The sequence below is a fragment of the Pongo abelii genome, chromosome 12 (assembly GCF_028885655.2).
Source record: "Pongo abelii isolate AG06213 chromosome 12, NHGRI_mPonAbe1-v2.0_pri, whole genome shotgun sequence".
Lineage (NCBI taxonomy): Eukaryota > Metazoa > Chordata > Mammalia > Primates > Hominidae > Pongo > Pongo abelii.
This window is the reverse complement of record NC_071997.2, coordinates 40,590,953-40,615,166: the sequence shown is the minus strand read 5'-3', so window position 1 is coordinate 40,615,166 and position 24,214 is coordinate 40,590,953. Positions and strand designations below refer to the sequence as shown.

The 24,214-nt window shown below is 38.0% G+C and overlaps 1 protein-coding gene across 2 annotated transcripts in view; it reads left to right on the top strand.

The window, feature by feature from the left end:
• BUB1 (BUB1 mitotic checkpoint serine/threonine kinase) overlaps positions 1–24,214 on the top strand; it is a 40,243-nt gene that overhangs the window by 1,035 nt on the left and 14,994 nt on the right. The window contains exons 1-17 of one of the 2 annotated variants that reach the window (XM_024242531.3): positions 619–864; positions 2,608–2,667; positions 2,749–2,887; positions 4,102–4,298; positions 6,397–6,440; positions 7,406–7,506; positions 9,094–9,146; positions 9,238–9,422; positions 10,535–10,686; positions 15,091–15,350; positions 16,898–16,956; positions 18,196–18,324; positions 18,417–18,527; positions 19,288–19,387; positions 19,819–19,900; positions 21,009–21,186; positions 23,416–23,494. In XM_024242531.3, coding sequence (XP_024098299.2) covers positions 863–864; positions 2,608–2,667; positions 2,749–2,887; positions 4,102–4,298; positions 6,397–6,440; positions 7,406–7,506; positions 9,094–9,146; positions 9,238–9,422; positions 10,535–10,686; positions 15,091–15,350; positions 16,898–16,956; positions 18,196–18,324; positions 18,417–18,527; positions 19,288–19,387; positions 19,819–19,900; positions 21,009–21,186; positions 23,416–23,494 — 1,931 coding nt within the window. In that variant the 5' untranslated portion in view covers positions 619–862. Of the gene's footprint in view, positions 1–618; positions 865–2,607; positions 2,668–2,748; positions 2,888–4,101; positions 4,299–6,396; positions 6,441–7,405; positions 7,507–9,093; positions 9,147–9,237; positions 9,423–10,534; positions 10,687–15,090; positions 15,351–16,897; positions 16,957–18,195; positions 18,325–18,416; positions 18,528–19,287; positions 19,388–19,818; positions 19,901–21,008; positions 21,187–23,415; positions 23,495–24,214 lie in introns of those variants that run through there. The other variant, XM_002811765.3, reaches the window with a different exon arrangement.

The following is a 24,214-nucleotide window of genomic DNA, read 5'->3' as shown; positions in this document are numbered from 1 at the left end:
TGTATTTAGGTCATTTTACTAGAGAAATGTGGTTGGTGTTAGAATATGAAATGTTTACCTTGGGCGAGCCTACTAGACATATTTTGGAAGAAAGGTTCTGAAATAGGGATTTGTCCCTCTGCTATAAGGCATGAGGGACATTCAAAATTCAGAATTATAATTTTTTTTTAGTTTTAAAAATAAGCAATACGTTTATATGACTAAAAAAAGATTTAGAACAGTATTTACCGAGAACTCCTGTACCTGACTGCTGTCCTACTCTGTCACATGTAACCGTTTTTCTAGTTTCTTTTTGGAAATATAAATATTTACATTATTATAATATATTAAATGTCTGCATGTTTGTATACATTTTTTGCCTTTACCACACATAAAATATAACAGTATATACACTGCTCTTTTGCCTAACAATATCCCTGGAGATCTCTACCAATACCTAAAGTTCTTTCTTATTCTTTTTTTTACAACTGTGTAATATTTCGTGTACCCTAATTGATCTAAGCAGTCAACTATTTATAGACACAGGTTGTTGACAATCTGTTTCAAATAGTGGCACGGTGAAAAATCTTGTACATAACATTTTGTGGATTCACATGTGTATGTGTCTTCTAGATCTGCAGAAGTGGTTTGTTGGATCAAAAGCAAATCAGTCCAGTTTTGGTAGATAATTCCCTTGGCAGGAATTGAGCACATGCCCACCTACAAGCAAGATGTGACAGAGAGCCTGCTTTCCATTGCTGCACCTACACAATCTTTTCACATGTTTTTTAGTTTTGCCGATCTGATGAGTGAAAAATTGTATCTCAGCGAAGTGAATTTCTGTCTGTTATGAGAGACTGAACATTTTTCATGTTTGTGAGCCATGTATGTTTTTCTGTGAAATAATTTATTATGCCCTTTGCTCATTAAAAAAAAATAATGGGTTAATAACTTTTTTCTCCGCTTCTAAAAGCTCATTGTTTTTCCAGTTTATCATTTCTCTTGTGACTATTTTGTGATTTTTTTGTTTGTTTTGGTCATTTGCCATGCAGAAGTTTTTATTTATATATAGTTGTCTTTATTTAGCTTTTCTTTTGTGGCTTCTGGATTTTGAGTCATAAGAAACATTGATTTCATTCATATACCGAGGTGATAGCTAGAAGTAAATATTGCTTTTTAGGCAGGACACGGTGGCTCATGCCTGTAATTCTAACACTTTGGGAGACCAAGGTGAGAGAGTCACTTGAGGCCAGGAGTTCAAGACCAGCCTGCGAAATATAGTGATACCTCATCTCGGCAAAAAATAAAAAATTAGCCAGACATGGTGGCATGTGCCTGTAGCCTCAGCTACTCAGGAGGCTGAGACAGGAGGATCTCTTGAACACAAGAGTTCGAGGTTACAGTGAGCCATTATTGCACTGTTGCACTCCAGCGTGGGCAACAGAGCAAGATTCCATCTCTAAAAAAATAAAAATAAAAATACATATTGCTTTTTACATCGTTTTTTCAAAAAAAAAAATCTTATAGTGTCTCAGATAGAAAACCTAGGAGTCTTCCTGACTGGTTTCCCACTTTTATTCTCACCTCTACCTCCTTCTTCACACAGAGGGACGTTAAAATGCAAATTAGGTCTTGTCACCCCCACCTTTTCCTGCTCATCACACTTAAACCACGCTGGCTTGCTTTCTGTTCTTGAAGTTCTCTCAGCCTTGACCATTTCCCCCTCAGAGAGCTACATGGCTGTCTGGCACTGATCACATGTCACCGCCTCTGAGAGGCAGGACTTCCTTGACCACCCTATCTAAAAATAGTAACTCTTATCACATTCTCACCCTTTCTCCTGTTTTATTTTGTTTGTTCTTCTGTGTACTTAATGTAACCTGACATTACTTTGCATGTTTCTTTTTGTTTAGCCCCTCTAGCATCTGAATTCCCAAGGGGAATTTTGCTTTGCCTGGCTGATTTTTTTCAGTTGTGGTTGAGTATATGGAAGTGGGGGATGCAGAGTTCTCTGGGAGCTCTGTGGCTGATTTCTGAGCACTGCTATCATCTGCTCTTCCTCAGGGACTTTGTTACTTTGAAGCCATGAAAACAAACTGTGTCTGGGAACTCTACTTTGTGGTACTCTGGGCTGCCTCACACCCATTTACAAGCCCTCTTTGACTCTTGTTCCAGCCATGTCTCAGCCATGCTCCTGGGAAGCAAAGGCAGGAGTCTAAGTCACTGCCATGCCTGGATCCCACTGGAAGGGCAGGGGTCTGAGTCGGTGCCATGCCTGGATCCTGCTGGAAGGGCAGGGGTCTGAGTCAGTGCCATGCGTGGATCCTCTTGTTAGGAGGAGGAGCAAACTTCTGGACACTGCCCCTCATGGTGGTAGTGATATTGGGGTTCTGTGAGAGGAGAAGGAGACTCTTGGGGATAGAGCTGGGACTTCTGGAAAAACACTGGCTGCTTTTGCGTTTTCTGACTATGTCTGAGCGAATGCTTCTTGAAATTTTAAATACTATTTGGATTGATATTTAAGATTTTCATTTTAATGCATATAAATGGTATATATAAAATGAAGTATATCTTTTGTTTGTAGAAATTATCCCTAATATCCCATGTGCATACCTTTCTCTCTTCTAGGATGCTTGAAGCCCACATGCATAGCTACAAGGGCAATGACCCTCTTGGTGAATGGGAAAGGTCAGCATTTAGTTATTTTATTTCCCTTAAACAAACTATCTGCTGCCCTGTGGGAAATTAACATTATCCATATTTTTCTAGATACATACAGTGGGTAGAAGAGAATTTTCCTGAGAATAAAGAATACTTGATAACTTTACTAGAACATTTAATGAAGGAATTTTTAGATAAGAAGAAATACCACAATGACCCAAGATTCATCAATTATTGTTTAAAATTTGTAAGTATACTTAAGATGTATAATCAAATCTATAATCATGTTGTACTTTTGCTTTTTAAACTTAGATTGTAAGATCATTTTAGGCTTTTAATTCCTTGTTTCTAGTTCTGAAGATACAGAGAGGAAAAACTTCATTCTCTGATTCAATAGACTTCTGTGCCACTAGTGATTAAAAAGTATGTAGGGGCCGGGCGCAGTGGCTCACGCCTGTAATCCCAGCACTTTGGGAGGCCAAGGCAGGTGGATCACTTGAGTTCAGGAGTTCGAGACCAGCTTGGCCAATGTGGTGAAATCCTGTCTCTACTAAAAATACAAAAATTAACTGGGCATGGTGGCAGGCACCTGTAATCCCAGCTACTCGGGAGGCTGTGGCAGGAGAATTGCTTGAGCCTGGGAGGTGAAGGTTGCTGTGAGCCGAGATCATGTCACTGCACTCCAGCCTGGGCGACAGAGTGGGACTCTGTTCCCCCCAGCCCCCCCAAAAAAAAGTATGTGTGGACTTCTCTCTACCAGCAACCAGTCAATCAATTCTGTAGTTGTGTCTCCAATTCAATTCCAGCACTACCTGAAAATACCTTCAGATTCCACAGGTTAAGGGTTCTGTTCCACAAGACTGCCTCTCACTTCCAGTGCCAGTTGCAAGCCACAGGTTGTTTTACCTGTGCTTCTGACTGACTGGCTACAAAGCAGAGTTCCCACAACCCTCTCCTTGGGTCTGGGTTCGATCAGTTTGCTAGAGTGGCTCGCAGAACTCAAGGAAACACTTACGGTTAATGTTTTATTATAAAGGATATTATTAAGAATACCGATGAACACCAGATGAAGAGATGCTTAGGGCAAGGTATTGGGGAAGGTGTGTAGAGCTTCCTTGCCCTTTCCGGGTGTGACACCTTCCAGGAACCTCCATGTATTTAGCTCTCCAGAAGCTTGTCTAAGCTCTATCCTTTTGGGTTTTTATGGAGGTGCCTTACACAGACATGATTGATTAAATCATTGGCCATTGGTGATTGGCTTAAACTTCAGTCCCTCTTCCCTCCCTGGAGGTTCAGCAGTGGGGCTGAACAGTACAACCCTCTAAACCTGCCTTGGTTTTGCTGATGACCAGCTCCCATCTGAAGCTACCTAGGGGCTCCCAGCTTAGCTGGCTAACTCCTCACCAGACATAGACTAGCAGTTTCATTATTCTTATGTCTTTTTGTTTTGGGTTCGTGTAGGCTGAGTACAACAGTGACCTCCATCAATTTTTTGAGTTTCTATACAACCATGGGATTGGAACCCTGTCATCCCCTCTGTACATTGCCTGGGCGGGGCATCTGGAAGCCCAAGGAGAGCTGCAGCATGCCAGTGCTGTCCTTCAGAGAGGAATTCAAAACCAGGCTGAACCCAGAGACTTCCTGCAACAACAATACAGGTAGTTACAAAGTCAAACTCCCTGTAATGATTCTGACTTTGAAAAGTAATGTTTGCTGTTAAAAATTGTATCATTAGCAGTTTGTACAGGGAAATCCTTCTAGTTTTGGGCAATGTGGATAATACAGGATAGTGTAAAGAAAAAAACTGCTCAGAAATATTACTGTTAATAATAACTGGCACATTTCCTTCTAGTATCTTTTCCTGTGCCTGTGTGGGTATCTTTGTGTTTATATATTTTAACAGCAAATCATATTGTATGTCTAGTTATACATACAAAGAAATACTTAAGAAATTATGAGCTTTTAAACTACTTCTATAGTAGTTGTGAAATCTGTCACAGTGTTGTGTCATAATCCACTCTCCAATTGGACATTGAAGTTGTTTACATTTTGATTTTTATAAACAGCACCATGATAAATACTTTTTTTTTTTAAGATGGAGTCTCACTCTGTTGCCCAGGCTGGAGTGCAATGGTGTAATCTGAGCTCACTGCAACCTCCCACTTCTGGGCTCAAGAGATTCTCCTGCCTCAGCCTCTTGACTAGCTGGGACTACAGGGACGTGCCACCATGCCCAGCTAATTTTTGTATTTTTAGTAGAGATGAGGTTTCGCCATGTTGGCCAGACTGGTCTTGAACCCCTGACCTCAAGTGATCTTCCTGCCTCACTCGGCCTCCCAAAGTGCTGGGATTACAGGTGTGAGCCACTGCGCCTGGCCTGTGATGAATATATTTCTTAATAACATTGTTCACATTTTTAAAACTTTTTCTATGATTAAACATATCTCACTTAGGGAATTGTGAAAATACAGAAAACGAAAGAAAACCTTTTGGCATTTTCCTTGGCGCTTTTTTCTCTTCTTGTTACAGGATTGCATGCATGCTTTATGTACATATACAGCTTTGTGTCAAGGTCTTTTTCCTTCATCATAAAAGTATTTTTTGGTATATTTCCTATTTTTACTTAGTTTCTTCTCATAAATTCTCAGAATTGAAACTATTGAGTCAAAGGGTATATGAAGAGTTTTTACACTTGTGGTGCATGTAACCAAACTACCTACTTGAAGGTTATACCAATTGTTTACTCTTCCCCTCTCATTAGTAGAATTTGAGACCTATTATCTACTGCACCCCTTGCCAGCCTTTAATATACTCATCTTTTCAATTTTTCTATAGTACTCATGCTTTTTTAAAACGTCATTGAGATTTTTCAAACACACATAAAAAAGAAAAAATTAGTATAATAAACTTCCATTTATCTGTCACCAACTTTTAATAATTAACATTTCGTGTTTCTCAATGCTGACGAATTTTAAAGCCGATCCATAACAGCAAAATATTTTTTCCCCAAACCCTATTGTAAACATCTCTAAAATCTTATTTCTTACAGAGCCTTATTCCATAATCATACCTAAGAAAACTAACAGTAATTATTTAATATTACATAATTTTCAGTCTTTCCTCATCATGTAAAATGGCTTCTTAACCATTGGTTTGTCTGACTTAAGAGCCAACAAGGGTTACCACTTGGTTGCTTTATAGTGTGCACTTTGGCTTGCATCGCTCAGAAATGTCAGGCATGGGAATTGCACATTACTCGACAGGTAGAGTTGAAAATGAAATATGCCATGAAATGACATATTTGAGAACTTCTCACAGAGCATGAACAATGATATATCTGCCTTTTGAAGCAGTAATCTAAGTACTTTTGTACTTTCACTTCTTTCTTCCAAATATATTCATTATGTTCCAAATGTATAAAGAACCTAAAGTAGGAAGTCAGACATCCTGTGTTAGAACATTTGCAGACTTGACACATGGAGAAGAGGGTACATTTTTATATTAATTTGAGAAATACTAACATAAACTAGGCAAAAGGAGGAATTTTTGTAATACAGGTAATGTATTGGATATAAAAATATTTCCAGAATTTTATTTTTTAATTTTGAAGCAACTCTAAAATGCAACTGTACATTCTCTCTTGACGTCAGACTTTACTAGCTTGTAATAAGTTGTCTGTGGTATTTAGTTTTCACTCTAACAGCTATGTACTGTAAGTTTATAATCTACATTGATGCCTTTTCTGCTGTCATTTAGGTTATTTCAGACACGCCTCACTGAAACCCATTTGCCAGCTCAAGGTAAAATCAGGCTTTCTAAAATGCCTGTTGTTGTCCATTTAGTCTTGGATTTGTACTAGTATTTTCCTTTCTTTAAAAAACAAACCCGGCTGGACATGGTCGCTCACATCTGTAATCCCAGCACTTTGGGAGGCCAAGATGGGTGCATCACCTGAGGTCAGGAGTTCGAGACCAGCCTGGCCAACATGGTGAAACCCCATCTCTACTAAAATACAAAAATTAGCCAGGTGTGGTGGTGGGCACCTGTAGTCCTGGCTACTCAGGAGGCTGAGACAGGAGAATTGCTTGAGCCCGGGAGGCAGAGGCTGCAGTGTGCTGAAATCATGCCACTGCATTCCAGCCCGGGCGACAGAGTGAGACTCTGTCTCCACAAAAAAAAAAAAAAAAAACCCATCCAATTTTTAATGAAAACCAAATTGTACTCTCAGGTAACAGAGAAAGCATTCTGATCATCATAATGCCCACTAAATAGCCCCAAAGAGCAGAGGCTTTGTCTTAGCATTTTAAAAGCTCAAACCTGCAAAAAAAGCTTGATAATTTCACTGTATTTCTAGGATTTTTTTTTAAATTCAAAATTGACCAAAATACTTAATCTGGACTCCATCTATTTTGAAGGGAATCAAATGTGTTTAATGCAGCTTTTAAAGAAATACAGCCATTTCTTTTTCTTAGAACTAAATATCACATTTCAGCAATAAGCATTGCCTATCCTATCCGGTTGTTTAAAACTGTTAGTTAGGTTTTACATTTCTTTTGGGTACTTCCTGGCATTTTGAATTGATCAGAAAATTGTATAATACTTATTTTAAAAACGTTTTAGTTGCAATTTCTGAGACAGTGTGAATGAGTTGATTTACTTGTTATGATTCCTACTGGAAGGATCAGGGGAATTTATTATGTGATAATTTTACTTATTATGGTTTTACCCTTAATTTCTCCTTATTTTATCCTCTTTTCCCTCATAGCTAGAACCTCAGAACCTCTGCATAATGTTCAGGTTTTAAATCAAATGATAACATCAAAATCAAATCCAGGAAATAACATGGCCTGCATTTCTAAGAATCAGGTAATAATGACGTTTGTAGCTTGTGTGGAAACTGGGAATGGTATTGAGTGGCCAGCCTGGCTGCCTTCTACATCCACTTTGACATCTCATTTCTTTGATGTTTCTCTCGTGGCTCTAAGCTCCATGTCGGCCACCTGCTCCTGTGGCAACTTCCTGGGCCTGTTATTCTCCCCACAGCTCACCTCAAATACAATTTGTTGTCTAACCCAGAGGCCCTCACCACACAGCCTCCTATCTTTACTCTCCGCACCAGCTTTTCCCTTACCAATGTCCTTTCCTCTGTTCTGCTGGCCTCTGCATAGGCTCTGGAAATCCCTACTGGGAATGCATCCACCTGGGGGCTCCTGAGCCTGGCTTTCAAAACTCAGAGCCTCAAAGATTGGTGCCTGTTACCTCAAGTAACAGGGAGGTCTCATACTCCCAGGCAATGGGACATGCTTCCAGTGTCTGATTCACTCTTTATGTTTTGTGTATCTCTTATGTTTCCAGGTTCACTCTTGAGCGCCAAACTATAGTGATTTTAGACTTCTTTTCAGTCTCTTCCAACTTGGGACCTGGCTACCTCTAACCTCTCTCTCAGGAACTTCAAAAATACTATTTCAACAAATAGCAGATGCTATCAAGTGACATCTGTCAGTTTTCTGCCACCAACCAATAAATGTAACTGCATCCTTCCTGGTGAGAAAAGGTGGCCTTCTGTCTGTGCTTGTCCTTATCCTCATCGAGATTTTTGCCCTGTGGAGATCTCTTCTGCCTCCATGGTGTATCAACATGGGAAAATGCTCAAGTCTCTCTTCTTCCCTCAGCCTCGTGTTTCCCAACTATGTTCCCCATGTTACCCTCCACAGTACAACTTTCTTTCAAAGTTCATCAAGGACCTCCTTGAAGCAAAAGCCAATGGAAATGCCTCTGTGCTTAGGGTGTATGTACAGGTTTTATTAATGTAACACATTCTTAGAAGTAGAATATGCATTCCTGACTTTGACAGGTAGTGCAGCTTGTCCCAATTTACATTTTATGTCCTACACATGCTTGCCAGCCTCCTGACCTCCTATTGTCCTGTCTAAGCTCTAGACAGTAGAGATGGGTCTTGATTGCAGTCACATTTCCCAGACCTAGCTAAGAGTGTTACATGGAAGTGTCTGGCAAATATTTGTTTAGTGAATGAATTTGAGAACTCTTGAGGGCAAAGTAGTACCTGAGGAAAATTTTAATTAAAAAAAAAATTTAACACAGCAGTTGGGAATGTCAATCCCATAATCTTCAGACACTATACTCTAGCTACTAGACTATGAATTGAAGGGAAATCAACTATGGTTCTTCTCTACTGCTGAGTAGGACTTTATTAAAAACAAAACAACAACCAAAAAAACCTCTTTCTTTGATTAAATTAAGTTACAGTAGTTATTGTAAGGTTGTTGACACAAACAATCTTTTGATATTAATCATAATTTAAAATCACATAAATCTACTTGGGATTAAGGTCCCCTCTTCCCCTCAAGCATTTTCATATTGTTTTGTGAAGTAATTTGGGTGAAGCTTTCTTCTCAGATAAGTAAATGCTCGTGTTTGTTTTCTGTTTTTTAGGGTTCAGAGCTTTCTGGAGTGATATCTTCAGCTTGTGATAAAGAGTCAAATATGCAAGTATAATCAGTGCATTAATCTATTATTAGTTTCCTTTAAGTGCTCTTCGGTACATTGTTGTAAATAATGTATTTTCCCCCATTGTAGGGAACAAAGAGTGATCATGATTTCTAAATCAGAATATTCTGTGCACTCATCTTTGGCATCCAAAGTTGATGTTGAGCAGGTTGTTATGTATTGCAAGGAGAAGCTTATTCGTGGGGAATCAGAATTTTCCTTTGAAGAACTGAGAGCCCAGAAATACAATCAACGGAGAAAGCATGAGCAATGGGGTACTTGCAATCTTGTATTTTTAGTTATGCTTATGTCACCTAAAAAAATCCTCATCTCTGAGTAATTACTTTTTTAAAGAATAATTGACTATGTTGAAAGACTGCAAAAAAGTCTTCATCTCATCCTATCAGAAGCCCAGAAATCATTATTAACCCATTTTGCGTTTGCCCCGAGAAAACTGCGCTGGCAGCGAGCCACACTTTTTTTTTCTGAATTGGAAATTGCTTAACCACTAGTGTAGCAGCCAAGTTAGCCCAAGGACTAAATTGATGTCTTGGCAGCAAACTCATAGTTGAAAGAGTACTAAATTAGATATCCATACCACTGTCATCTTAGCTGTAGTGAAATAAATATTTAAAAATTTTTCAGTATTATCTGTATATAGTAATTCTAAACCTCTAGGTCAGTTATTTGAACCTTTATTCCTCTCGGGACTTTTATACTATCTAAGTTATTTGGGCTGTAGCCATTCTGGGCCTTTCTTTTTTGTTCATTACTTTTCATACTCGGTTGACAACAGAGAAGACAAGTCAGTTAACACAGAGGACTCATTTTGTGCTGGGCATAGATGTGTTTTTCTTTCACATGCCATGACCAAAAGTCTTAAGCCAGACTCTTTGACTTGTCTGTGGCATGGCTCTGTTAACCAGGTGTTGGAAATGGGACTGACCACAGCATTCTTGAAGCCCTGATCATTTAGTGCACTTCACTTCTACTTAGAAAGTCTCTAGAAATTTTTATCTTTTAAAAACAAATAAAAATTTATTTTAAAATGATTTGCACAATCATGATTGTTTACAAGAACAATCATGTATATCATGGCTAAAAAAACTTTACTATTATACTGTGCTATTATTATTATTATTATTTTTGATCAGCATGTAGATTTTTTTTTTTTTTTAGTAATTTACATGCCCTGAACATATAGTAGCCAAGCTGTGGGCAGGTAAAAATTAAAAGGTAATACAAGTTTCACTTCTAAAACCAAATATGAGAAAGACTAACAAAAAAATCGGCCCCCTAAAATATAACCCTTTCCTCATTTTGCATGTATTCCTATGATGACCTGGATTTAAATTTTGCATGCAAACCATTTTTGTCTTTCCTAAAGTAAATGAAGACAGACATTATATGAAAAGGAAAGAAGCAAATGCTTTTGAAGAACAGCTATTAAAACAGAAAATGGATGAACTTCATAAGAAGTTGCATCAGGTGGTGGAGACATCCCATGAGGATCTGCCCGCTTCCCAGGAAAGGTCTGAGGTACGTTGTGCTCTTCATGACACGTCCTGTGCCCAGCAGCAGGAATGGCAGTTTGATTTGTTCCTTTCTATGTGCTGTTTTAGAGTTAATTCTGATGTTAATTTAGCTAGTAACTTTCTGAAAGTCTAAAATAATTTGACACAGAAGTTCACAATGTAGAGAGTAGAAAGTTACAGAACAGAATGGTAGTATATTTTACATGTTTGTGTGTATGTGTACATGTCTATATATTCATGTATTTATATATAGACCTTTTTCTGGTTTTTGTACAGTGACTATTGTGTAATGAAAATTGGAGTATAGTACTCTCAATAATTTATCATTTAGATATATTTTTTGTTTGCCATTATTTCATCTTGGAAGAGCAGAGAAGTGATGAGTGTGTTAGAGCCACATATATTTTCTTAAAATTAGTAGTGAATGAAGGAGATTGGAAATAAACTCATTTAAACTGTATAATGGTTGCTTAATCTTTCATATTATGTCTATCTATGACATAGGATACCATGAAGATAAAATACTTTATTTTCTTACATATTTGGAAAGTATAAAAATATGTGACTAGATGGTTTTTTAAAATATCACATGAAAGGTGTGTATATATGAAGGAGAGCATTCATTTGTATATATGTATGTATGTATGCATACACACACACACACACACACACATTCTCCTTTTTCTTTTTTTTTTTTTTTTTTTAATTTTTAGACAGGGTCTTGCTCTGTGACCATGCTAGAGTGCAGTGGTATGATAACTGTTCATTGTATCCTCCTTAGTAGCTGCAACCACAGGCATGTGCCACCACACCCACCTAATTTTTTATTTTTTTTTATAGAGATGGGGTCTCGCCATGTTGCCCAGCCTGGTGTCAAACTCCTGGGCTCAAGCGATCCTCTTGCCTCAGCCTCCCAAAGTGTTGCAATTACAGGTGTGAGCCACCACGTCTGGTCTGAATGTTCTCCTTTATTGCTAACTGCTATAGTTTGTATTTTTCCAGACTTATTGTGTATGAAAACACATAAATATGGATACAATAGAACGTTCTACATAAATAAGACTTATTTTCTGCTTTTTCTACCTAACACCTCCGATAGATCTTTCACTGCTATTGCATAAATATCTAACTAATTCTACTTGCAGCATAGTCTTCTGTCATACCTTATAAAAGGGAGTGTGTAGAAACTGTTAGAAATCATGCTGCCTTTCAAGTGTATGTACCTAAAATGCTGTCAGTCTGCCCTCTGTGAACTTAGGATTGTGCAGTCACATTAATAGTGTGTAAAAGGACTTGTTTCTTGTACACATTTAGCTAACATTAACTATACTAAATCTTTTCAAGCACCTGATATAGTTTCTTTAATTATAGGTAGATTTGGACATTTTTTGGATACATTTCATGGTTGTTTAACTTTTTTCCTTTAAATTGACTGAATGGCTTTGTCCATTTTTCTATTGAGTCATTTCATTTTTTTCTGATTTATTTGGATTTCTTTTTTTGTATAATTTATATTTTCCCTGGATAGTTGCAAGAAATTGTTAATAAATTGTTCTCCCTGGCTCCTTTCCTGTGGTATATCCCTGGTTCCCATGTCTTTATCTCTCCTTAATGTCCTCATTTCGAAAGCACACATTCTCCAGTAGCTTATTTAAAAAAAAAAAAAAAAAAAGCAACAGCAGCATGTTTGAGGGGTTAGTTTTTGAGGTCTCTTGCATGTCTAAAAGCATCTTTATTTTACCCTCACATTTGCTTGATAATTTGGTTGGGCACAATGTTCTAGGAAGGAACTCACATTCCCTCAGAGTTTTTAAAGACACTCCCCTTCATTGTTTTTTGGCTTGCACTATTGGTGTGGAAAAACCCAGAGTCCTTCTGATTCTTGGTTCTTTGATGTGATGTTTGTTTTTCTCTGGAGGGGTGTAGAATCATTTTTCCCTGCTGTATTGTGACATAGTGATGTATCTGGTATTTATCTTTTCATCCATTATACTTAGTGCTTAAATGTTCTAGTTTTGCATTTCTGGGGAATTTTCTTGATATATATTTTTAGAGGTGGCTATTTTTTTCCTCACACTCTCTGTTAGGCTATTCTGGACTGGTCATTTAATTTTCTTAAATTTCACCATTTTCTATCTTTGTCCTTTTTCCCCCCTAATTTTCTTGGAGATTGCCTTAATTTTTATGGCCATCTTATTAAATTCTTTTTTTTTTTTTGAGGTGGAGTCTCGCTCTGTCGCCCAGGCTGGAGGGCAGTGGCTCGGTCTCGGCTCAGTGCAAGCTCCGCCTCCCGGGTTCACGCCATTCTCCTGCCTCAGCTTCCCGAGTAGCTGGGACTACAGGCGCCTGCCACCATGCCCGGCTAATTTTTTTTGTATTTTTAGTAGAGACAGGGTTTCACCGTGTTAGCCAGGATGGTCTCGATCTCCTGACCTCATGATCCGCCCACCTCGGCCCCCCAAAGTGCTGGGATTACAGGCTTGAGCCACAGTGCCCGGCCAGCATCTGCTTTTAAACAGACTTTTACAATGTTCCTATCTTCAGCTCCACCTTCACTTCCATTCTGAGGTGTAGCTAGCATTGTAGATTTCTGAACTTGTCTAGCAATTAGGGACACACCGCTCCTAGCGTCCTTCAACAGCTATGTTAAGTGTTAGAATTCCTTCACTGTCATGTTGGTGAGATTTTTGTAGTATATCAAGCCACTGTCTTTAACTAGAAGCCTCCCTTTTTCAAACTTACTTCTCTGTATGAATAGCATCAGGATATATTTTCCAAGTGGATTGCCTGTTGTCTGTAAATCATTTATTGATCTGCTCAGCCTTTCCCCCATTGATTTAAAATATCTTTACCATGTACTAAATTTTCATATATACAAGATCCAATTCTAAAATATCTATACCTTTGCTTTAGTCAGTAGATCTCTTCTTGATCATTTCATAGGTGTATTTACTACAACTTTCTTTTTTTTTGAGATGGAGTCTCCCACTATCGCCCAGGCTGGAGTGCAGTGGTGTGATCTCCACTCACTGCAACCTCCGCTTCCCGGGTTCAAGTAATTCTCCTGCCTCAGCCTCCCGAGCAGCGGGATTACAGGTGCCCGCCACCATGCCCAGCTAATTTTTTGTATTTTTAATAAAGATGAGGTTTCACTATGTTGGCCAGGCTGATCTTGAACTCCTGACCTCATGATCCACCTACCTCGGCCTCCAACTTTCTTATGTGTTTTGGTGTCTGGTTGAGAAAATCTCTGGTATTGTTCAGAATATTTCTTCAGAATTGAATATTATGATGATTTTTAATCTTTACTAATTTGGTAGGTGAGAAAATGGTGTAGGTTATCATTTTTGCTGACAAATGAGGATGAGGTTTTTATATTTTTTTTCATTAGTCTGTAAAATAACTATTCTTGCCCTAGACATTTGGTGGTGTGTGTTTGTTTGTGTTTTGAGGCAGGGTCTCACTCTGTCATCTAGGCTAGAATGCAGTGGTGCAATCACAGCTCACTGCAGCCTCCTCCTCCCAGGCTCAAGTGATCCCCCCACCTCAGCTTCCTGAGTAGCTGGGACTACAGGCACATGCCTCCATGTCCAGCTAATTTCTTGTATTTTTTGTAGAGACAGGGTTTTGCCATGTTGTCTAGCCTGGTCTCAAACTCTTGAGCTCAAGCAAACCACCAGCCTCGGTCTCCCAAAGTTCTGGGATTGATTACAGGCTTGAGCCACCCATGCCTGGCGGGTGTTTTTCTTAACAATTTGTAAGCATACTTTTATGTGGTGAGAAATTAACTCATCTAACTTTGTAACACTAAAGCATACAATTATAATCTTACACTGATGTGAGTAGCAAAGCAAAGATTTTAAACTTAGAGCTTATTATGCTTCGTGTTGTGAGACAGGCTTTTGTGGCAGTTATTATTGCAATTTATATTTGTGTTTCCTATTCTTCAAAGTGAAAACGGCTATGAAAAGTATTTTATTTATTTATTTTTTTCCCTTTTTCAAGCCCTATCTCATATACCAACCTAAGGGTATTTTAATGGGAGGAAAACCGTAATGAGCTTTTGATAACACTGATTTGTTGACCTTTTCCCAAAATTAAGTAAAGAGAAATAAGATAATACTTAAATGCTGATACAACTATAAAGACTTGTTATTTCAGTGGTTAGAAATTATGAGCTGCTAATGGTGTCTGTGGTTCAGAAGCTACAAAGCATCCATTTTGTAGAGTGGTCTTTTTGTTGTTGACTGTACATTTCAGAATGCTTGAAGAAGGAGTATGGGGAAACTTCAAGGAAAAAGGAATCTATTGAAGACAGATGCCATGCTTTGAGAAGTTGTAATGCCTGATTAGTAGTATTCTGGACTTCATGGTTTTGTTTTTGTTGTTTGTTTGTTCAACATGAAAGGTTAATCCAGCATGTATGGGGCCAAGTGTAGGCTCCCAGCAGGAACTGAGAGCTCCATGTCTTCCAGTCACCTATCAGCAGACACCAGTGAACATGGAAAAGAACCCAAGAGAGGCACCTCCTGTTGTTCCTCCTTTGGCAAATGCTATTTCTGCAGCTTTGGTGTCCCCAGCCACCAGCCAGAGCATTGCTCCTCCTGTTCCTTTGAAAGCCCAGACAGTAACAGACTCCATGTTTGCAGTGGCCAGCAAAGATGCTGGGTAAGCTGAAGGTAGTCCTAGAGATGCAGTGATGTGAGTGGCACCTGTCACCTTCTTTACATGACCTGCATTATCAGGAACAGTATGTAAAAGATGAATGACGTCTGCCTTTTATTTTTAGATAGGTATGTTGTTGAAAAAGCAAGTGGCAAAACATTGCTCCCAATCCTTTAGGCTTACTTATTCCATGCTTCTTTTAGAGTATTCATTTTATTTTATACTTTTGTGAATTAAAAATTTTCAGTACCCTGAAAGTCACCAGTCACTTTGTAACTGAAGAATATACAGCTGTTAGGCTAAAATTGCCTTTGCTCACTGGCTTTGATTGAATACCTGCAGGGATCATAACTGTCTAGACAATTACTTGACATGTGTTCTCATATTCCTTCTGTCTTCCCATAGAGAGCAGTTTGGGATTAATACACATGATTCTGTCTCTCAAAATGTACCTCTGCACTGCAAGTTTTTACCCCAATTTTGAGAGATTTTTCCAGAAGACAGAAATTATAGTTAATGTCATATTACTCATTTAATTTACATTTTTACCTCCAGTCATTTTGGCTCTCTTTTAGCTCGTTTTTATAAGGATTTGTAAAATTAAAAATGCTTTGCATGTTTTACTTTATACCGTAACAGGGTTTATTAAGGGAACTCCAGCAATGTTAAATAGACATGTTAGATCCACTACCCCAAGGGCACTTAAAGTGTGATATAAATGGCTTGTGTATCATTTTTTTCTTTCTTGATAACCATTACTTTTAAACGCTAGAGGACATTGCACTGTGGCTGCTGGCTCATCACAGCAAAGGTATCCTGCACAGCTGAGGCGCACCAGTGCTACTCCATGTCTTGACTCTGGTTAGCTGCCTGGAGCCGGGCTCAGCTCTTTAACCTCTGTAATGAATGGGATCATTTGAATAGTCATAGGACTCTACCACATATAGAGATGGTTCTTATCCCTGTAATCACTGTGTCACACAAATGTTTAGTACCTGGTCTCTTCTGTAAGAATTCTTTTCCTGAAATGGAACTCAAAGGAAAAAAAAACATTTTATTTACTAACACTGTAGACCCTAAGTAGTTCCATCTGTATTTTAACAGGCTTGTAATTATTGACTGATTCTTTTTTCTTTCTGCTATTATTTCTTCAGAGTTAGTTAAAAATTCTAATAGATCAAGCATTTTGTTTGTTTGTTTGTTTTTGTTTTGAGACAGAGTCTCGCTCTTGTTGCCCAGGCTGGAGTGCAATGGTGTGATCTTGGCTCACTGCAACCTCTGCCTCCTGGGTTCAAGTGATTCTCCTGCCTCAGCCTCCCAAGTAGCTGGGATTACAGGTGCCTGCCAGCACACCCCGCTAATGTTTTTTGTATTTTTAGTAGAGAAGGGGTTTCACCATATTGGCCAGGCTGGTCTCTAACTCCTGACCTCAGGCAATCCTCCTGCCTTGGCCTCCCAAAGTGCTGGGATTACAGGCGTGAGCCACCACCACACCCAGCCTAGATCAAGCATTTTATTCTCTAGTGTGTCTCAAGAGTTTTCTCTTGCAGATGTGTGAATAAGAGTACTCATGAATTCAAGCCACAGAGTGGAGCAGAGATCAAAGAAGGTAATGTTTAATTATAATAAATGTGTTTCTGTCCAGATTCCTCTATATCACTCAGAGGTGTATTTTGTGGCTGTGGTTTATGAAGGCTTCAGGCCTTAATGAACCTGAGTGTTAGATTTCCTGTTCTTAGAGTATAGGTTATTTATCCCTGAACCATTTCAAATAAATGTAGAAATCCACTTGTTAGTCACATCTTCTTAGTTTAACATTCTTTGGAAACGTAATTTGTGAATACATTTCTAGTAAATTTCTCAGGAAATTAATCAAAAACAGAGTCATCTTTAGTATGTTAGGTAAGAAAGTTTATCAAAAGTTTAACTAGGAGTGTTACACTGTTATTTGGTACTACTTTGTTAGAGGCATTTGCATAGGAGATAAGTCTTATAAATAATAAGATGCAAAGGTTGGGCTTTCACTTCCCGCCTGTGTGACTGGGACATTTTTTTTCTGGACAGTTTGGTGAGGAGCAGGGCTGTTTGAAATAGCTGGAGGTTCATTAACTGAACCAAGACTTACTGAGCCTGCTCTGTAGGTGCCAGGCACTGTTATACATAGTTAGGGATGAAGTCATGAACAAAAAATCTCCACCCACACAGAGGGGGAAAGAAATGTACTATTGGAGTTGTGGGGTTGAAATTTCAGAGAAGGTGATATTTGGGTAGAGGGCTAAAGTTAGGGAGCTACCATGCCATTAGCTTGGGCAACCTTTCAGGCAGAGGGAATATTAAGTGCTAAGCCCTCAAGCAGGAAAATCTCTGATATATTCTAAGCACAGCAAAGGGACCAATGTGGGGAGGTAAGCAGGGAGAGGAGGAAGGTGAGGCCTGATCAAACAGGACCCAGGCTGTGCAGGGCCTTGTATTCTATGCCTGACTGCAGTGGAATGAGATGGGAAGCCAATCTTAAGATTTACATTGTGACTATGAACTTGGGATACAGTGGCACTAAGGGTATAATTTATGACAAAGTTGCTAATCTGGTATAATCCAGACCAACCACTCAATCTCTTTGAGCCTTCATTTCCTTTTCTGTAAAAGGATAATTTTCACCTCATTTACTTCATAGGACTATTATAAAGATAAAAATGAAATATATGAAAGCACTATAATACTGGAAATTCTTATTGATAATTTTTAACAATGACAAACTGTTTTAATTGTAACTTACTTAAATTGTGTGTCTTTTAAGTTATTCTGATTTCCCTACTGATACCACATTTTGTCTCCATTTCTTCGCTAGGGTGTGAAACACATAAGGTTGCCAACACAAGTTCTTTTCACACAACTCCAAACACATCACTGGGAATGGTTCAGGCAACGCCATCCAAAGTGCAGCCATCACCCACCGTGCACACAAAAGAAGCATTAGGTAAAGTATTTTATCTGAGTGTGTAGCACCTGATGACAAGTTAATGAAAGCTCTTTTGTACCTGTTTACAGTTATTCTTTTTGTTCTTTAAGGTTTCATCATGAATATGTTTCAGGCTCCTACACTTCCTGATATTTCTGATGACAAAGATGAATGGCAATCTCTAGATCAAAATGAAGATGCATTTGAAGCCCAGTTTCAAAGTAATAACTATTTAAAAGCTACTAAGTGCATAGCATTATAGGTGGTTATCACAGAAAATATCAAGAATTATTTAAGAGGTGACCCTGTCCTTGATTAGCTTGTCACATAAGGGCAGGGAATGCATGAAATAAAAATAAGACAGTTCTTGATAAGGTACTCAATGTGTGTGATAGATTTGCTTGATTAAAGGAAAAAAAAAAAAGAATAGTGCTAAAGAAGGACAAAACCCCCATGGATAAGAAGGGCTGAGTACTCAAGGTGTGACTTGAGCCTTCACTGGTAGAGGAATGGCTGGGGCAGAGTGTTAGAGGAGGCTGGCAGCTAGCCCACATTTGTCTAGAGTCGGGATTCATGCTAAAAGCCAGAGATCATGATAAAGATAAGTAGAAGCCAATTAGATTCAGGAGGACTTGAAATGTAAAGCTAAGAGGTTAATTCTTTCTTGAAGGAAATGGAAAACAAAATCCTGAGAGCGTTTATTGAGTGAGTCAGGTGACAATAGTAGTGATTTAGGAGAATGATTAACACCTTGCTGATATGTGGCAGGGACTCGTGACCTGGGACTTGAGTACAAAACCCTGTTACCATAGTTAAGTCACTTCATCTCACTATAGTGACTTACTGCCTAGTATTTGAAAAGCTGATATTAGTTCTTTTCTGTCAGCTGTTATTCCTTTTTCTTATTTGTAGTTGAAGTTTAACAGAAAGGATGTTTTCTCCTAGTACAATAATTAGATGCTATTTTTTATTCTGTTGCAGAAAATGTAAGGTCATCTGGGGCTTGGGGAGTCAATAAAATCATCTCTTCTTTGTCATCTGCTTTTCATGTGTTTGAAGATGGAAACAAAGAAAATTATGGGTAAAAAAATACCATCTAGTTAATGGGATGCTGCAGAGTTTTCTCTGGGACCAGAGGTGGTGGGGTGGTGAGGAGAGAATGTGAACTGCCAATCACATGGTCAAATGAGCCTTTTGACCACACGACCAGAGGGGTGTTGCCAAAGTTCTCCAGATCTACAGTACTGCAGGAATTCATTTTTGGCTTCTAAAAGTTATGTGACAGAAATTTCTGTATTTCCCACGCTCACTTAAGTAATGATAGGTCTACTTTTATAAGTCATGTTAATTTGATTACACTCAGTTTTGCTAGAACTGCTATAAAAGCAAGGAATAACTATATAAAGATTAACTCATTAAATAGGATAAGTAGAGAACTTTTCTAATGGTCAAGTGATAGCATTTTTTCCTTAGCATATTTTACTATTTATAATTTAGCAAATCTTTCCTTAGATTACCACAGCCTAAAAATAAACCCACAGGAGCCAGGACCTTTGGAGAACGCTCTGTCAGCAGACTTCCTTCAAAACCAAAGGTAAGCAAAGCTGTTTTATCTATGAAATGGGTCCTACAACCCATCCGCTTTATTCTACCAAATGATTATGCCAGTCAGAGGATATTGTGTATGTGAAACTATGCTGAAAAATATGAAACATAGGAAGAATATGTTTCTTTTAGGACATTATTTAATAATTATTCAAGAAGAAATAGGGTATATGCATATTTTCCAAGTGTCCTACCAAAATTATTTATTAATATTAATTACTGTGGTGGTTTCACATTTATCCACAAATTCTTTGAATTTTTTCCTCCAGTTTAATTCATCTCCTTTTGAGTGTGGCTAGATTTGGTGACTTGCTTCAGACAAAAAGCAAAGGGAAAGGGAAAATTAGATTACAGTAGGGAAACATGGCAGATTCTGCCTAATCAAGTGATTGGGTTAACCAGGAATAAGTCGTGTTGACAGCAGATATCCCCTATTATGATGTAATGAGAAGAACACTTCACCTCTGATATCCTTTCCCAGTCTAATCATGAGAAAACATCAAATAAGCCCAAACTGTGTAAGGACAGTCTACAGAGTTTCTGACTAGTGTTCAAAAGTGTCAGTACAAGAAAGACTAGGAAAGGCCAATAGACAATGACAGACTCAAGGAGGCTAAGAACACTTGACAACTAAAGGTGACATGGGATCCTGGATTGGATCCCTGAACAGAGGAGGCACATTAGTGGGGAAAAAAAGGTGAAATCCAAATACTCTACAGTTAATAGTACTATTTCGTTTTTACAAATGTGCTACAGTTCTAGAAGAAGTTGACATTAGAGGAAGCTTGGTGAGGAGGGTATGTGGAAATTCTGTGCTATCTTTGCAACTCTTCTGTAAATCACAACTTTTTCAAATTAAAAAATATATATAAAATTTGAAAACAAAAATGTGGCTCTTGCTGTAATGTAACTCCACTGATTTTCCAGTTCTGGGGAAAAGAACTGAACCATGATATTGTGGGCTGTATTAGCCAGGGGTTGACATCTGTTTCTTCTTTAATCCTCATTTCTTTGCATTTTAAAGTGTTAATTGAATAAGGTTTCATGGACAAAAGAGGGAGATTGCTGCTTTTTTTTCATTTCATCTTCTGTTATAGGAGGAAGTGCCTCATGCTGAAGAGTTTTTGGATGATTCAACCGTATGGGGTATTCGCTGCAACAAAACCCTGGCACCCAGTCCTAAGAGCCCAGGAGACTTCACATCTGCTGCACAACTTGCATCTACACCATTCCACAAGCTTCCAGCGGAGTCAGTGCACATTTTAGAAGATAAAGGTGTGTGTTACACTGTTTTAGTGTCTGTCTTCTGCCAACTTTGATTCTTTCAGTTTTCTTCATGAAGTTTGATTCTTATAGTTTTCTTCATGAAAATTCCACATGGGAACTTTGAAAATCATAAAGAAGAAACTTAAAATCTGTTCATTGTATTTTTGTTCATAGGTTTTTTTTTTTTCCTTTGGCATGTTGTCTTCCTAAAGTCTATGTATTTTTAAAATATAATAGCTTAGATTATAGGTAGAATGGGAGAAAATCTATAGAAGCATTTAAAGGAAATAAGGTCCAACCCATTTGTATAGATAGAGCGTGTTTATTTTGTTTCATAGCAAACGAAACAGCCACTACAGACATTAAATTATTTGAATGCTAAAAATAATGAACATTTATATTTTCTAATTTAATAAGAGTAACAGATAGCCAATTTTAGTCCTAGATCTGTGTCTACACACATATATGTCAACTTTATTAGACATGTAGCCAAGTACGATAGTCAGAAAGTCTTCTTTTTCTTACTTTTAGTGATCTGACTTTAAGAAAGTAATGATAAAACTCACGAGTAGTCGTTATTTCTACCCTGTTTCAAATCTATCACCCTATATATTTAAAAATTCATCATATATCTGAATTGAATCCTAACATGACGTTGTCATTGAGCACAGATAATTGTTAACTATTAAATACCAACCTACAAACTAGACAGTCCTCTCGGTATCCATAGAGGATTGGTTCCAGGAACCCCTGCAGATACCAAAATCCAGGTGGATGCTCAAGTTCCATAGTTGACCCTGCAGAACTTGTGGATATGGAACCTGTGGATACAGAGGGCTGATTGTATACTAACTGTATCATTGGTCACACTTTTAAAATATAGCAATTGTTTACCAAAGCAATAATAGAAGAGCTGCCAAAGAATTTCACTTCATTGGATGGAAGCATATTTTAATGTGGGTTCTGAGCCTATAGACCTAAACATTTTTGACCAAGGATTTCTTAGAGTGCTAATCCAATATAATACATTTCTTTTCTGAATCTTAAAGGAGAGGTCAGTTGAAACTTTGACAATTTCCAAGCACCATTCACAAGCTTGCCTTTAATTAAAAAAAAAAAAAAAAAAAAAAAAGATTAAAGCCTTTTCCATCCAGAAAAGGTAGTTTAATGAGTCTAAAGAATCTTTCAAAAAGTCAATATTGGCTATTCTTAGGAGTATTTGCCACTTTGGCTCTATAAACAAAAACTAATGTTCTAGTGCTAAAAAGTAGTAACACCTCTTCAGTGAAGGAATATCTGATAAAATGTAATCCAATATACTTGGCTGTGTGCAGTATTATAATCACTTGGTAGAAGTTTATTCTGTATTTCTGTTCTTCCTAGTTTATCTATCTATAGATTTTTTTTTTAATTATAGAGAGTAATAAATATTGCCAGGTTGCTTTCTGATTTAAACACAAAATTGTTTCAATAAATTAAATGCTAATTTAGTTAATCAACTAATTGACTACAACATGTTAAAGTGAAAGACCCAAAATCTCTGCCCTCCAGAAGCATTGTAGCCTTTTACTCTCCATGTTCTTGTCTTCAGGTTCTCCTGAAGCTGGGTGTAGCCCTGCCATCCATACCAGTAACTTCCCATGGTCTGGTCATCCTGCCCACAATGGACTTGCCACTCTCTCGACCCCTTTTTTCTTGCAGGATTGTAGGGATTAGATGTAGAGTTGAAATGCTCACATATATTAGTAGTAGATTTTATTTGTTTGTTTGTTTTTAAGAGATATGGTCTTGCTATGTTGTCCAGGCTGAGTGCAGTGCAGCCGCAAACTCCTGGGCTCAAGTGATCCTCCTACCTCAGCCTCTTGAGTAGCTAGGGCTACAGGCTCCTACCACCACATCTAGTTAAATTTAAAAAGTTATTTTAGGGATAGGGTCTTACTATGTTGCTCAGCCTTGCCTCAAACTACTGGCCTCAAGTGATCCTCCCACCTCAGCCTCCCAAAGCACTGGGATATAGGCATGAGCCACTGTGCCTGGCCAGTAGTGGATTTTTTTAAAGTGATTTTTTCCTCCCATTTTTTGAATCTTATTATACATTTTACAATGGAACACTATTTTGAAATCATAATGCAAGTCAGTGTCAAAAGAAATCCTAGACTTTGTAACCACATCAAATGGTGTGTGTTGTGCACACATGTGCATCTAACATATCTTGTCTCTAATTTTTGAATCTTTCAGAAAATGTGGTAGCAAAACAGTGTACCCAGGTGACTTGTGAAGAAAACATGGTGGTGCCTTCAAGGGATGGAAAATTCAGGTATTGTGAGGGTTTATTTGGTTCTACCATTCTCTTCATTTCCATTCTAACATTGTTTACCATTTTCGTTCTAGCTTTGCCTTTTAGGCTGTAATAGAATATCTAATTTTAGCCTTAAAGGCCAATAAAGATTTTATGGACTAGTAGCTTTAAGTCAGAAGGTACTGTCCGTGAATATACATACAACAGTGAACCTAAGCACTTGATATATTAGGCCAGTGCTTGATGAGAAAACATCAGAGAAACCCAAATTGAAGGACATTCTCCAGAATACCTGGCCAGTACTCCTCAAAACTGTCAAGGTCTTGGGAAACTAGGAAAGACTAAGAAACTGTCACAGATGAAAGAAGAGTAAAGAGACATAGCAACTAAATGCAACCTGGTACCCAGGACTAGATCCTGAAGCAGAAGTTCCTTAGTGAAAAGAGTGGTGAAATCTAATGATGTCTACAGTTTAGTTAATAGTAACGGAACAAATGTTGGTTTATTAGTTTTGACAAAGGTACCATTGTAATAGGAAAGGATAATCTTAGCAGAAATTGAGTGAGGAGTATACAGGAATTCTCTATTATCTTTGCAACATTTCTTTATACCTAAAATTATTACAAAGAAAGTATAGTTGAAAAAAGTTTACAACAGGAAAAATGTGACAAGTGAAAATAGCAGTGTATGACATTGCATGTATAAATTTATTTGTATAAAAATACATACTTCAGTATG